The sequence below is a fragment of the Canis lupus genome, chromosome 12, assembly GCF_003254725.2.
Source record: "Canis lupus dingo isolate Sandy chromosome 12, ASM325472v2, whole genome shotgun sequence".
In the NCBI taxonomy this organism is placed as follows: domain Eukaryota; kingdom Metazoa; phylum Chordata; class Mammalia; order Carnivora; family Canidae; genus Canis; species Canis lupus.
In genome coordinates this window covers 36646978-36663415 of record NC_064254.1, presented here as the reverse complement: position 1 = coordinate 36663415, position 16438 = coordinate 36646978, and the positions used below count along the sequence as shown (strand labels likewise).

General features: G+C 37.6%; 1 protein-coding gene across 1 annotated transcript; it reads right to left on the bottom strand.

Moving 5' to 3' along the window:
• Nucleotides 1-312: 312 nt before the first annotated feature.
• Nucleotides 313-12733, bottom strand: LOC112658302 (cleavage and polyadenylation specificity factor subunit 5-like). The gene is made up of 2 exons (XM_025444393.3): nucleotides 12647-12733; nucleotides 313-1148 (listed from the first exon to the last, which is right to left on the bottom strand). The coding sequence occupies exons 1-2, from the start codon at nucleotides 12731-12733 to the stop codon at nucleotides 540-542; spliced, it is 696 nt and encodes a 231-aa protein (XP_025300178.3). The 3' UTR covers nucleotides 313-539.
• Nucleotides 12734-16438: the final 3705 nt, after the last annotated feature.

The window sequence follows — 16438 nt, the reverse complement described above, 5'->3', positions numbered from 1 at the left end:
TCCAAGTATTTTATTTGGTTCAGGAGTTGCACCTTGGGACTCCATTAAGCAAATCTAATTCCCAAAAGTAAGAGAAGTTCCTCAATCACAATAGCCTAGAACCCAGTCTTGTTGGAGTATAATCCCCAAAAATGGCATCAAAACAAGGGTCCCAAATACTTGACTGCCCTAAACCTGCCATTGTCTCTTAATACCACCAGTCTAGAAGTGGGAGGGGGAGAAAAAAACAGTCCTCACCTGTAAGAATTTTACAAGTTTAATGTGGAAAAAAAATACAATTAGAAAGAAGTTCATATTCTTTAATGTTGTACAAAAAAGTAAGAGTAGAACCAAAAGTAAATTAAACATTATCACATTTGTTTACACCACTATCTAGTTCTTCATATTAACTTTACTATTCAAATAACAGAAAGTAGGTAGCAATTTAGGGATTGGGAAATAGATAAAAACCAAAAGAACTTTTCTACCAGGTTTATTCTACACTGTGTATAGCTGTGCTCACAGAGACGGCTTCTTTTTCTTCTCCACTGTGCAGGAATTCAGTTGTATATAAAATTGAACCTGCTCAGAAGCTGAGGGAGACTAGAAATGATGGGTCCATATCCTGGGGCATTGTCATACAATTCAAACAACGGTGCAGCTACAAGCTTGTAATTTTTAGGGACTGCAAACAAGGCTTTCTCTTGAAGTTGAACCAAAAACAACTTCTTATGTTCCTTAGGTTTTGTAATATGTGCAGGAATGTATGGATACTGAGGATGTTCAAAGTTTGGTCTCCACCAGTTACCAATGCAGTCATCAATGACCCAGTCTTGCAGGACTCCATCTTGACGACCCAGTATCTCAGTCATTAAGCGTTTTAGTCCTTCAACTTCATCTTCTCCTGGGTTAAGCTCACCACCAGGTAATTTGAAGAAAGTTGTTCCCAGTTGTAGCAGTAACACATGTGGTAGCTGGTGCTCATGTACAATCAGAACCCCTTCTACAGTTCTTCTCATTCCAATTTTATCAAATTCCTCCCTCATGCGCTGAAATCTGGCTGCAACAGAGCTGTCCTTCTCATAGAGGGGCTCTTTTGTACCAAAAGTATAATTGGTAAGAGGGTACAGGTTGATGGTGCGTTCCAGGGTGTGGGTCCTAACACAGCCCTATACCCGATGTACTCAGAGACTCAGAGAACAGCACAAGAGAAATAAAGCAACGATCAGTAATGGGGCTTTTATTGTTCTGGGGTTTTCGTTTGCTTGTTGTGGCTTTGTCTCTTAGGAGTTGCCAAGTACCTAAGTATTCATGGCAGTAAGCTCTTTCACTGATGTTCACATTATAGCAGGAGTTGCCTTGTCAATCTCAGCAGAGGGAGTTACTAAGAAAGTTAAATTTTGTCAAGTAGTTCAAACCTGTTTATATTCAAGGAACATAGTGATCATAATGTTGGCTTCACTTTTAATAAGTTGTTAGCTATTAAATATAAGTAAATGTGCATCATCAGAAAAGGTGTTCTAGGTAAAATTTATATATTTATCTGGACATGTTTTTAAAATTTAGAATATACATGTCAGCCTTTAAACAGAATACTGACTCTACTATTAAGTCATGTACATTAAAACAGGATAGTTTTGTACAATTAAGTCTTCTCTCCACACATAAATATCACGTGTAAAATTGCCTTATAAGTCTCCAAACTATCCTCTATCGATTCTACAGTTTCAAAGAGTCAGTAGTTTCAGAACTGTGTAATATAAATGTGCTTGAAAACCCTAGTCTTTTGTTCACTCATTCCATTTATATAATGGCACCTGTCTTTGGTTCTATTGTCTTATGCTCTCAAGAAGATTTTTATTCTTTTATAAACTGTGTACCTAATAATGATAAATATATCTGTATAGTGATGTTTCAAAAAAAAAAAAAAGGAGGGTCTGCTGGATGTACTTGTTGCCCAACTGGTTGACCTCCTCCCACCCCACCCCCCACCCCCCTGCCCCGGGGCCAGCAGGTTTGCGAACCATTGTTGGCACCACAGACATGCTGGCGAGCTCGAGTACTGGCGGGGAGAAGAAGCGGGGCAGGCGGGGAGACTTTCCCTGCGCCGGTAGCGGTTCTTTGCATCCCCCTCAGCAGACGCCACCCTCCATTCACAGGAGAGCGCAAGAGGAGGCCACCATTGATATATTGATAGGAATTGCAACAGATCCAAAGATTGCTTTGGGTAGCATGTCCAATTTTAGTTGAAATTATTTGTGAATCTAATAATGCTTTTTAATTCTTCCACCCATGCTGTTATAATGCTTCCACACTGATAGCATGTTGGGGCTAGATACGTGATTTATTTATTTATTTAAAAAAAATTTTTTTTTAGATGCATTATTTATAACAAAAAACTTCTGCTTGAGTTTGGGGTTGTTTGTTTTCTGAAACCAATATAGAGGACAGGCCCTCCCACCTGCTTTTTAATTTGTTGTACAACATTTGTTTATTTGTCAACAGAAGCTCTAGTGTTCTTGGCAAGTCTGAAAAATATGTTTCTCAGAAATCATAAAAGAAATATCAAGCAGCCTTTTCATGCTCTGAACAATCTGCTCAGAAAAACACAGAGTAGGGAATGGCAAGTAGGAAGCCTAGACTCAGAGCGGGAGTCTAAGGAGTAAAAGATTAATTGTAAAAAGGCACAGATACCACCCATCTATTACCTATAAGTTTGGTATTACATTGGACCCTCTGCATATGTCTGTTGGATGAATAAGAATTTAAAAAGTCAAGGACAGGGGATGCCTAGGTGGCTCAGTGGTTTAGGGCCTGCCTCTGGCCCAAGGCCTGATCCTGAAGTTCCTGGATCGAGTCCCACATTGGACTCCCTTCATGGAGCCTGCTTCTCCCTCTGCCTGTGTCTCTGCCTCTCTTTCTCTCTCTCTCTCTCTCTCTCTCTCTCTTTCTGTGTCTCTCATAAATTTTAAAAATCTTTAAAAAATAAAAAGTCAAGGACAGAACTCAGGTATGGGTAGTGGAAGAAAGGTCATATATTATGTATAAATCTGTGAAGCCTTGAATTACAAAAAATAACATCATTTGTCATCCTAGAATCATAGATATTAGAATAAAGAGTTAGATTAGAAAGTCATATTTTTACCTATAGCCAACATAGGCCTCTCTGATAAAGAAAAGGAAGGAAACAGCAAATTTATAAGGTACATTATGAAAGACCTGAAAATATACTTATTTTTCACTTAAAAATAAAATGAAATGAGCACTTATTGTAGGCAAATAATCTATATAGTAGATATTTAATATATGTGCTAAATAATTTTTCATTTGCAAAATTATTTTAGCTCTCTGAGCAAATGGCTGTCTTGGGCATTCATTTTTAGACCTCTTATATTCAATCATCTGATATTTATTTATTACATTTATTTTTTAAAAGATTTTATTTATTTGTCTGAGAGAGTGAGAGGGAGCATGAGCAGGGAGGAGAGGCAGAGGGAGAGGGAGGAGCAGACTCCCTGCTGAGCAGGGATACTATGAGGGGTTCCATTCCAGGACCCTGAGGTCATGACATAACCTGAAAACACTTAACCGACTGAGCCACCTAGGCACTCCTCAATCATCTGATTTTTAGAATATAGATTATAACTTTAAAATTTACCATGTGGCTTTAAAATGAAGCATTAAAATGACTTTTAGAATGATTTATTGGATGCAAATATTATTATAACTTTTTAGGAATTTTTTATTTAGAAACAAAAATTAGATTTTTAAAATTTATGTAAAATGTCACAGTATAACACAATAAGCAATATTTGCAAGAAATAGAAATCATGTTTTAAAAGAAATCACACTGAAATTTAGCCTTTTAAAACTTGATGAAAATCTTCACTTGCATCTCAGAGTTTATACCATAATGTAGTAAATGAACACTTAAAAAATAAGCAGGAAAAATGTTAAACACAAAAATGAATACTTAGATGAATGCACAATTTCCTATATTCTCAATGGATCACAATAATCTCCAGTGTTATGTTCTAGAATGTGTAAATGTGATAACAATTACTATTATTTCTTTTGGGGACAGATTGTATCTTTATTGATGAGAAGACTACTATAACTTCTTCCTTCCTTATCCTGTCCTTCCTCATTGCTTTTTAAATTACTCTTCAGCTTCTACTGTTGCTGCCGAAGATGATTTTGTGGAAAATACTTCAAACTTTTAGAGAATTTGAAGGTTCTAGCTGCTAGATGAATATAAGCTTTGAAAAGCTGCAACACTTTTAGGGAATTCATACTGGTGGTTTCCAAGGCACAACCAGCTGGCCTGATGGGTGCCAGCTCACCATTTCATACATGTGTTTTGTCCTAAAGCCTGAATATATTCCCTCAAGTTGATAATTGCTTCAAATTCCACCAGTTTATTTGAGTTATAAAAACAAATACTTTGGGGACATGTAGAGTGTGTTAGAGAAACTAGAACAGATTGATTTTTTTAAAAAGATTTTATTTATTCATGAGAGACACAGGGGGGAGAGAGAGAGAGAGAGAGAGAGAGAGAGAGAGAGAGAGAGAGGCAGAGGGAGAAGTAGGCTCCATGCAGGGAGCCTGATGTGGGATTCGATCCTGGGACTCCAAGATCATGCCCTGGGCCGAAGGCAGGCGCTAAACCACTGAGCCACCCAGGGATCCCCTCAGATTGATTTTTTGCTAGGAACTAAAATCAGATTGCATTCAGGGAATGGGAGTTTATAGAGAAAGTAATTCTGGAGTACAAGTGGTGTGGCACTATGTAGGGTGTCCTTCAGCAAGCATCCATAGAGTCCCAGAATGGGCTGTTTTAGGGCTCTGTAAAAAGCAAGGTGAATGGGCATCTATGGGACATTTTAAAAAGGGTCTATCCTATGCCTGGGAAAGGAATGGCTGAATCAGAAATTCCATGGTCAAGGTTTAGGGAGGAATAGGAATAGAGGAATTTAGGGCTTCAGTGGTGACCAATTTGCAAAGAAAGAAATAAATTGCAAGATAGTTGAAAAAGATAGTAAAGTTCCATTTTTCCTTCCCTTACACCTAAATTACTTATTCTCTGTTCTCAGGAATTAAGCATGATATAGTGTTGTTCTCACTATACTTCAGTTGTCTTAATGATTTAAAAAATTAGCCTTTTGTTGAGGAGACTGGGAACCTAACCCCGGTTTTGTGTGCATTATAAATTCCAAACAACAAACCCTCCAGACTTCCAACAGAAAATGTCTTAGAAAGGCAAATAAGATACTTCATCATCTACCCTTATTTTAGGATAAATCTGCATTCTCTCATTATCATTAGTCAGATGAAATGTTTATAGTTCTGGGAACATGTAAGGAAATACGGGTTTCGGCATTTGCTCAAATCCTCTACTGCCCACCCTCACTCTTACCCATACCCTCAACTTAGTTTGGGATGTATTTCCTAGATTAGGTGATTGGGAAACTGACTCATTTTTTAAGACAACAGCTCATTTTTCAGCTTTTTATGACTACCCAAGAAGAACTGGCTATTCTCCTTATCACACCCCTAGACATCCTATTTCTCCTTTTACAGTATCTAAAATATTTCATTGCTCTTCCTTATTTTCATATCTTTCTTCTCCTATTAGAGGGTAAATTCTTTGGAATCAAAAACTGTGGTATGTTTGTCTTTGCATCCTCATGGTCTACCAAATTAAGTTCTTTCTCCAAATGAATGAATGAATCCATGGATGAATGAATCTATGAATGAATGAAGCAGCAGGCCTGCAATTCTCCTTTGGGATGTTACATATTCATGAATTGGAGCTGTCTACCTGCCAGGAATTATTCAGAAGTATGGTTTTGGCTCCCGTGTTACTCTTCCTCATAGAACAAAATAATCTTAAATAATCAGATGTGAAGATTGTAGGGAATCTAAGGGGGAAATTAAATCTTTTCATTTTTGAATTCTTGTGATGATTCAAGAAGTTCCAGCTACCTTATAAACATTCATAACCTGATTTCTGGGCTAGCAAATAACAAAAGGGATCCCAAGCTAGGAATAATGGTTTGAAATAAATAAAGATGATGTACTTCCAATACAACCACTTAGGAACCTGCTAGAAATTTTGAAACAAAATAAAAATTAGAGCTTGCTTCTGGATTGCTGTAAGCCACATCAGATTCTCTAGATAATTTGAAAACTTCCAATGAAAAGTAGCTCAGAATTTATGCAATGTACTCCTTCTCTTCAGAACTGTTGTTTTTGCAGAATTAAAGGAGAAATTTGACCTTGACTGCATTCCTGAAGGCCATGCCTAATCTAATTTATTCCCTGTGGAACTGCATAAGGAAGAATTGGTGGAGTCCGCTGGCCAGGTCTGCCACCACAATACTTTCTTCAGAAAGATTTGCCATCTGGAAAATGCATGATTCAGCTTCACTGGCACAAGTACATCATATGTAGGAAATAGAAGAACAATGATATTAACTGAACAAGCTTCAAAATAAATACAAAATATTTGTACAAGAATGCTAACCAGCTGCTGAAAAGTGAATAGATCTAAATGGCTTTCATCTTGATGGTTCAGGCACTCCATTTCGGTCTGCTTTTATTTTTAGAAGAATTTAGTTATTTTTCAATGTGGGGAGTATAAAGAAAAAGAATAGGTAAATGTACAGTGTAAATAAAAGCAGATATCCAGAGGGAGGGAAGCCTGAAATACTGTAATTCTAAAATTAGAAAATTTATTTTTTTCCCTGAGTAATTTTAACCATAAGAATTTCACCACAAACAACTGAAAAACTGTGATAATAAGCTCCTGCTCTCAGTGTTAGTGCTAAGCGTGAAATGCTTACCTTGCATGACATCAGAACAGCAAGCTTTAGAAACAGACACTGTTAATACTCTGAAAGGTTGTTCACTCTCTGGTGTGAAACTAAATTTTTTTTAATAAATTTATTTTTTATTGGTGTTCAATTTACCAACATACAGAATAACACCCAGTGCTTATCCTGTCAAGTGCCCCCCCCGTGCCCGTTACCCATTCACCCCTACCCCCCGCCCTCCTCCCCTTCTACCACCCCTAGTTCGTTTCCCAGAGTTAGCAGTCTTTATGTTCTGTCTCCCTTTCTGATATTTCCCACACATTTCTTCTCCCTTCCCTTACATTCCCTTTCACTATTATTTATATTCCCCAAATGAATGAGAACATATAATGTTTGTCCTTCTCCAATTGACTTACTTCACTCAGCATAATACCCTCCAGTTCCATCCACGTTGAAGCAAATAGTGGGTATTTGTCATTTCTAATGGCTGAGTAATATTCCATTGTATACATAAACCACATCTTCTTTATCCATTCATCTTTCGATGGATACCGAGGCTCCTTCCACAGTTTGGCTATAGTGGCCATTGCTGCTAGAAACATCGGGGTGCAGGTGTCCTGGCGTTTCATTGCATCTGTATCTTTGGGGTAAGTCCCCAACAGTGCAATTGCTGGGTCGTAGGGCAGGTCTATTTTTAACTCTTTGAGGAATAACTCTTTGAGGAACCTCCACACAGTTTTCCAGAGTGGCTGCACCAGTTCACATTCCCACCAACAGTGTAAGAGGGTTCCCTTTTCTCCACATCCTCTTCAACATTTGTGGTTTCCTGCCTTGTTAATTTCCCCCATTCTCACTGGGTGATGTGGCATCTCATTGTGGTTTTGATTTGTATTTCCCTGATGGCAAGTGATGCAGAGCATTTTCTCATGTGCATGTTGGCCATGTCTATGTCTTCCTCTGTGAGATTTCTCTTCATGTCTTTTGCCCATTTCATGATTTGATTGTTTGTTTCTTTGGTGTTGAGTTTGATGAGTTCTTTATAGATCTTGGAAACTAGCCCTTTATCTGATACGTCATTTGCAAATATCTTCTCCCATTCTCTAGGTTGTCTTTTAGTTTTGTTGACTGTATCCTTTGCTGTGCAAAAGCTTCTTATCTTGATGAAGTCCCAATAGTTCATTTTTGCTTTTGTTTCTTTTGCCTTCGTGGATATATCTTGCAAGAAGTTACTGTGGCCGAGTTCAAAAAGGGTGTTGCCTGTGTTCTCCTCTAGGATTTTGATGGAATCTTGTCTCACATTTAGATCTTTCATCCATTTTGGTTTTTTTTTTTTTTTTTTTTTTTTACTTTTTAAAACTTTCATCCATTTTGAGTTTATCTTTGTGTATGGTGAAAGAGAGTGACTTTTATGGGGAGGAGTATTAGGGTAACAGCAGACCTCTCCACAGAGACCTGGCAGGCCAGAAAGAGCTGGCAGGATATATTCAGGGTCCTAAATGAAAAGAACACGCAACCAAGAATACTTTATCCAGCAAGGCTCTCATTCAAAATGGAAGGAGAGATAAAGAGCTTCCAAGACAGGCAGGAACTGAAAGAATATGTGACCTCCAAACCAGCTTTGCAAGAAATTTTAAGGGGGACTCTTAAAATTACCCTTTAAGAAGTTCAGTGGAACAATCCACAAAAACAAGGACTGAATAGATATCATGGTGACACTAAGCTCATATCTCTCAATAGTAACTCTGAACGTGAACGGGCTTAATGACCCCATCAAAAGGCGCAGGGTTTCAGATTGGATAAAAAAGCAGGACCCATCTATTTGCTGTCTACAAGAGACTCATTTTAGACAGAAGGACACCTACAGCCTGAAAATAAAAGGTTGGAGAACTATTTACCATTCAAATGGTCCTCAAAAGAAAGCAGGGGTAGCCATCCTTATATCAGATAAACTAAAATTTACCCCGAAAACTGTAGTGAGAGATGAAGAGGGACACTATATCATACTTAAAGGATCTATCCAACAAGAGGACTTAACAATCCTCAATATATATTCCCCGAATGTGGGAGCTGCCAAATATATAAACCAATTAATAACCAAAGTGAAGAAATACTTAGATAATAATACACATATACTTGGTGACTTCAATCTAGCTCTTTCTATACTCTATAGGTCTTCTAAGCACAACATCTCCAAAGAAACGAGAGCTTTAAATGATACACTGGACCAGATGGATTTCACAGATATCTACAGAACTTTACATCCAAACTCAACTGAATACACATTCTTCTCAAGTGCATATGGAACTTTCTCCAGAATAGACCACATACTGGGTCACAAATCGGGTCTGAACCGATACCAAAAGATTGGGATCGTCCCCTGTGTATTCTCAGACCATAATGCCTTGAAATTAGAACAAAATCACAACAAGAAGTTTGGAAGGACCTCAAACACGTGGAGGTTAAGGACCATCCTGCTAAAAGATGAAAGGGTCAACCAGGAAATTGAGGAAGAATTAAAAAGATTCATGGAAACTAATGAGAATGAAGATACAATCGTTCAAAATCTTTGGGATGCAGCAAAAGCAGTCCTGAGGGGGAAATACATCGCAATACAAGCATCCATTCAAAAACTGGAAAGAACTCAAATACAAAAGCTAACCTTACACATAAAGGAGCTAGAGAAAAAACAGCAAATAGATCCTACACCCAGCAGAAGAAGAGAGTTAATAAAGATTCGAGCAGAACTCAATGAAATCGAGACCAGAAGAACTGTGGAACAGATCAACAGAACCAGGAGTTGGTTCTTTGAAAGAATTAATAAGATAGATAAACCGTTAGCCAGCCTTACTAAAAAGAAGAGAGAGAAGACTCAAATTAATAAAATTTTTATCAAGTAACACCTCAGATGACTGGTTTTCATGTTTATTTTTCATAGGTCTTTAAGCCCCCATAAATGCACCAACTATCAGGCATATATTCCTGATACATAAACACACACTTTATCAGGCACAAGGACACAACTTCTCAGCTAATATTCATCATCTTTATCATCATCCCATCATAATTAATTCAGTGATAGTGTATTTATTGAGCACTGTACAAATTTCAGCAATTCTAAAATGCATGTTTTTTTCACATTTTAACATCTTTGATGTCGGAATGTGTCTTTCAACCAATTTTGTCTTAAAATTATCATCAGTCAGATAGTAAACATGGCATACTTGTTTTATTTGATATTTTTGGAAATATTATAAAAGAATCAGCATGAAAATATGTTCAGTGAGTGCCATCAACTTGAACTAACCACCCTGGATACAATGATAAAGTCCTTTAAGAAGTACTGTATGACATTGAAAAGAATGTTTTGTGGAAAAATACCAAATCAATGAATTTGATTCTAAAAGAAATTCAGAATGTTCTGAATACCTTAGCCAAATTTCTTTATTTATATTTTCCTTTTTATTTACACAAGAGTGATATATGATAAAAACAAGGAATTGGCCTACATGACTATGGAAGCCAAGATATCCCACGATCTGCAATCAGTAAGCTGAACATCCAGGAGAGTAGATGTATACTTCCAGTCTGACATCGAAGGCCTGAGATTGAGGAGAATTGATGGTAGAGTCCGAAAGCCAGCAGGGTCAATACTCAAGAAGAGCTGATGTTTTAGTCTGAGTCCAAAAGCTGGAAAAGACCAATGCTTCAGCTCAAGCAGTCAGGCAGGATGGGTCCCCTCTTACTGGGAGGTTCAACTTTTCTGTTCTAATCATGCAATCAAACTGATTGGATGAAGGCTATCCATGTTAAGGAAGGCAAGCTACTTTACTCAGTCTACCAATTCTAATGTTTATATCATCTGAAAGCACCTTCATTTGATATACCCAGAATATTGTTTAACCAAATATCTAGGCAACCCATGGCCCAGTCAAATCGATGCATAAAATAAGCCATTAGTAGTCCTGCCTAAACTATACTGTTGTAGTTGTACATTAATCTTAGAGCATGGGAATAGTAAGTGACATCCTAAGGGGTCTCCTGGAATACTTCTGTATGTGTTCCAGATATACTTTTTCTTACTTCTATTGTAGAATAGTAGTCTGATTTCCCCTTGGTGATCAAGATCAATCACCTTAGCCAGCACAGTGACTCCTTTCTTTGTGTATTGATTTAAAGGTGTGAAGAGACCAAAACTGTCAGGTGGAAGTCATAAATTCTAGTTCAATGGAATCATTGCTGTCTTCTGGTGGAGGCATCCCTCCCTTTGGAACTAAGATCTCCAGGTCAGTAGAGCATAGGTTTGGGGAACAGGAAGCAAAAATTTTGCTAATGTATAGCTAGAGGTAATAGTGAGTGGTGCCACTTCCATTTCCACTACTTGATTCCTAGAGCTGTGAATTCTGGCTACGGGAGAAACAATATCATATATTGGACACTGATGGAGAGCATATATAAGGTTCTGGAGAACCTGACCCCAACCCTGCAAGGTATTACTAGCTGCTGGTGATGTAAATGAGTCTCAAATGAATCCAGCATTTTAGTGAGCTAGCTGTTGCAGGATGGTAGGGAGCATGATAAGCCTAGAATTTCATGAGCATGGGCCCATTGTCACACTTCTTTTACTGTGAAGTGAGTTTCTTGATCAGAAGCAATGCTGTTCATAATACTATTATGGTGGATAAGGCATTCTGTAAGTGTGTGGATGGTAGTTTTGGCAGAAGCATTGTATACAAGGAAGGCAAATCCATATTTGGAATAACTATCTAGTCCAGTAAGAACAAAACACTGCCCTTTCTACACTGGAAGGAGTCCAATGTAATCAGCTTCCCACCAGCTACCTGACTGACCCTGGGGAATGGTTCATATCAGGGACTCAGTAATGGCCATAGTCTGGTTGACCTTGGTAAATGGAAGACCATGTTGCTAAGTCCATGCATAAATTCTATCTTTATCACCATAAGCCACTTTGTTCATGGGCACATTGGGTGGTGACAAGGGTGTCTGAGGAATAAGGCTGAGTGGCATCCATAAAATGGGTCATCCTATCCACTTGATAATTGAAACTATCCTTTGCTAAGGGCATTCTTTGGTAAGCACTTACAAGGACACAAATATCTTCATTTTTTCCCCCATTCAGAGAGGTCTGTTAACATATCTCTTCCTCAAACTTCCTTGTAACCAATTTTCCAATTATGTTCCTTCTAATCCCTAATTATCCAGCCAAACCATTGGCCACAGCCTATGAATTCTATATAATTGCACATATGGCCATTTCTTCTTTCAAAGAAAGTGAACAACCAGGTGCACTACTTAAAATTCTATCCACTGGAAGAATTTCTCTTCACCACTGTCCTTTAAGAATATCCCAGGAGGGAGCTATTGCTTTCCACTTTAGGGTTGTACCTGGTCTATGATGTAGAATGGTTTGTAAATCAGGCCTAAGTCTTTTCATCCTCTTTCTCTCAAGTAATCATAGGTTACTCATGAGGCCATAGGAGGTCTAGGAGAGAAAAGGCTTTTTGTAACACTTCATATAACTTACTTGTGCCTTCTTAGGCCCAATCAAGTATATACCACATACGTTTGATAGTGGAGTACTACTGTGCACACCCAACTTTAGTGCTTCCTGGATCAAATAACATCTACTTAATGATGGACAACTCAGGTCACATGTTAACTTGATGGTCAATGGTCAAAGAATCTCTACTACGGTCCAACAGCAAGGCAAAAGCTGCTTCTCAAAAAAGAAATAGTCATCTGTAGAAATTGGATGAATTTTGTTCAAAAATCCTAAAGATCTGAACTGAGGTTTATCTGTAGGGGCCGGAAATTCACGCTAATATCCCAATCACCTTAAGACTCTGAATTCCTTCCTCTACATTAAATCCAGGCAATCTGGCATTTCTACTTTTCTTACTGTAGGCCTCCTTTTGGTCCATGTTTCAGCCAACCTAACAAACCATTAGAGTCTGTTCTAACTCTCTGAGCTGTGACATTAAATGCAGAATTTTTGCTTATCATATCATATCAATAAATTTGGCCTTATCCAACTTCATATTCCTTTTCTGTTTCACCTAGGACTGAGAGTCAGAATCCTGCAGGTGGTAACTTTGTCCTATTCGTTCTTTGGTTAAGCATAGACACCAAATATCTGGGCAACCTATGGGCCAGTCCAGTTGATACACAAAACAAATCATTACAATGTTTATAAAATAAAAATTCTAAGTGACTAAAAACACATTGGGCTATAGTTTAGTTTGCATCCTTAAACTCATGTTATTTAGTTTCAAGAACCTGAATGAGTTGTGTCAGTTCAGCTGAATCTAGTTTACCCCAATGATAAATCAATACTTTAAAAAATAAATTTATTTATTTATATATATATATTTATTCATTTATTTATGCTATGGTAGGCAGAGAGCTTAATTTAGCTCTGTCTCTAGAATTTATATGAAGGTCTAGGACTAGAACCAATAAAAATTTTGGACAAAGAGGAATTTTGGGAGGGGCATTGTCAACCTTCTGTGTCATCTTAACTATTCCCTCTTAAAAAGATTCATTATTGCTAATGGTCACTGCATCATGGCTTAAAGGCAAAAGAAGGGTCTTTAAACTCTAAATATCTGATACAGCTAAAGATACCAAGCAGTACAAGTTCTGAGTATTTCAGCTATCTACTGACTGTGAAATAAATTACCCCAGAGCTTCTACCTTGAAACAAAATCAGTTTACTATCTTTAATGGTGTCTGTGGGTCAAGAATTTGGACAGAGCTTGGCTGGGTAGTTTTGGATTGAGGTCTTATTAACCAAGGGTAAATGGATGAGGTGGTGAATAGAACTGGAGCAAGGCCTGGTATCAGTCAGGAGATAACCGCACAGCTCTCTGGTCTTCACATGGTCTTTCAAATACACTACTTTGGGCTTCCTTACAGTCTGGTAGCTTTGGGGCAGATTGCTTACATGGTAGCTAGCTTTCCCATGGGTGAGTGTCCCAAGAGAACTAGCCAGAAGCTGCATCTCCCTTCATGATAAGACCTCATAGATTCACTTCCACCATAGTACTGAATCAAGCAATCACAAAAGCACACTACTCTCTGGTGGGAAGACTGTCAAAACTTCTGTGCACATGTGTTAAAATCACCATGTTGAGCCACTAATAACGTCTCGTGGTTCAGAGCTTCTCTGAATGCCTATGGCTGAAAAGGTGGAAAAGGGCATACATGGATATGTGATATATGAGTTAGCTTATTTGTATTCTATATGTATTATATGTATACAAGTTACTTATATGTCTATAGGTCAAAAGGAGTGCGTCAGGGATTATAAGTAAATAAATACTTAAATTTAAAAATTTATATGGAGTTTTTTCCATTGTATTTGAGGGTCTCTTAAGATAAGCATACATGTATTATGACTGTATGGGAATCTTGCTTGAATGATGAAACCACTCTATATTTCTATTTAAAGTCATTTTCCATGCTATTTTATTTAAATGGTTTGAAAATATTCAAGGGAAAAAGGCAGGGTCCCTTTAAAAATTGAAAGCAGATCCTTGGTAGATGTTACATTTATAAATGGCAAAGTAAATAAAGAAACCCACTTGATGATTAGGCATTGCTTATGATGGAGGGTGGGGTTGAGTGAGTGAATTAAATCAATTGCCAGGAAAATTCTTTCCTGATTAGAAATAAAATTTCACAGGTTTTTCATACAGATTCCATCCTCCTTGTGCTTAGCATCTGAGGAGGCAAATTTATTTCTTCCAGATTAAATGAAGCTTTATGTAATTGAAAGTTTACTGAGGCACCCCTGGTAGGTCCAAGGAAAGTTTTGGAAGAAGTAGAAGTCTGAAGAAGGTACCCAAGGACTTTCTCTAGCTGGCTGTGAGTACTTTAAAGTCTTAAGTGAAGGCTTCTACCAATGCTTTCATTCCCAAACATCTCAGAGGAAGAGCTGTGAGATCAAGGCAGAACATGTGCTTAGGAGTCCCAACCTAGGGCTCAGTATGCACAGGCTTTCTTCTACTCCATATGGCTCGCAGAGTTGCTGAAAAATTAAAATTATCAAACATCTTCCTAGAAAGGTCCTCTGGGGCTAGTCTGGGGTAGAGCAACTAACATCCCAAGCAGCAGCCATGACTTGGCTTCATGGCACCTTCTCACCAAAATAATCTCTAGCCAACTAGGCCAAAATTTTTAACTTCTTTCCTATTGGAGAGCAAGTGAATCTTACAATCTGGGATGCCCTTCTCTGTTTCCCCAAGTAGAAATAAAAAGGAGGACTTGAGCTTTCTTTTCATTGCCCCTCAGAGTGAGTGCCTTCATGACTATCACCATTTGGATTGATTTTTTTTTTTTATCTCAGTAAGATTAAAAAAGGAAAAGGTACCGCATTGGCTGGGAATATATCCCATAACTTGGCAAGATTACACATGTAGAGGTACATCCCACTTAGGCTTTTTCCTTTTCACTCTTCTGCCTTGTTACTAACATCTGGACCCTTTTGAAAGCCCTATCATAGAATTTTAAATCTTAAAACTCTGTCACAATTTGACTCAGTTCTTTTTTTCCTCTTAATGCAGGTCTTCTAGTCTCCTCAATGTTCTGCATTCCATTGAGTCATCTCTTCATAATTTTAACTGGTCTAGTACTAAGATAGTACTAGTACTAGTACTAAGATAGTCCATACCTAGTGTTAAACCTCAGAAATTTCAGCTTAGGAATTAGAATTTGCATTTCAGTGACTTTTTTTTTTTTTTTTTTTTTTGTCATTTCTTGTTCTTCTCAGGGTTACCTTAGTTCCAGTTCAGATTAAGAGATCTGTCTCTTGTCCCTAAAAAATTTCTTCTCTGCTAAGGTGCCACAGAACTTCGAATTCTATTTCTAAATAATCGTCCCTTAGGGAAGTTTCCCATAATTACGTCTTAATTGCTTCTTCGTAAGAATTATTTGGAAATCTCATTGAGCATAGAATTCTTGCCTTCCCTCCAAATCTCTTTAATCAGAATCCCAATATATGTAACAAGTATTAAGACCTGGGTAATTTGGGAAGTACAAGTTGGCAAACTTCTGTAAAGGGCCAGATGGTAAACATTATTGACTTTTTGAGCCAGATGATCTCTGTTGCAACTACTCAGCTCTACTGTCATTATAATAGCCACAGACGATATATAACAAGTAATCATGGCTGAGTTCCAATAAAATGTTGTTTATCAAAACAGATGAGCCTGATTTTATCCACAGACTGTCATTTTTTTTTACCTCTGGGTTTTGGGAAGTACAGCTTGTATTTATTAAATGCTTATTGTTACTGATATTCTATATAAATCGTCTCCCCTATTCTTTATACCTGATAATGAAGATATCAACATTCCTATTTTTCAGAAAAGGGAATCAGAATTGGACATGTAATTCTGGAACATAGTGTCTGGAGGGAGGTGTTAAATAAATGTTTGGTGTATATATGGAGAATTGATTAGGTGGATAGAATTTGGAATATATATTATAACAAGACATAAATGTTTGAAATTTCATTAATTCATCCTACACTTATGAAATATTTTGTTATTTTTATGCATAATCATCTGCAGATATTATTGGTAAGGACATAGGGTGAATGAAATTATCTTGTAAACAGAATAGCA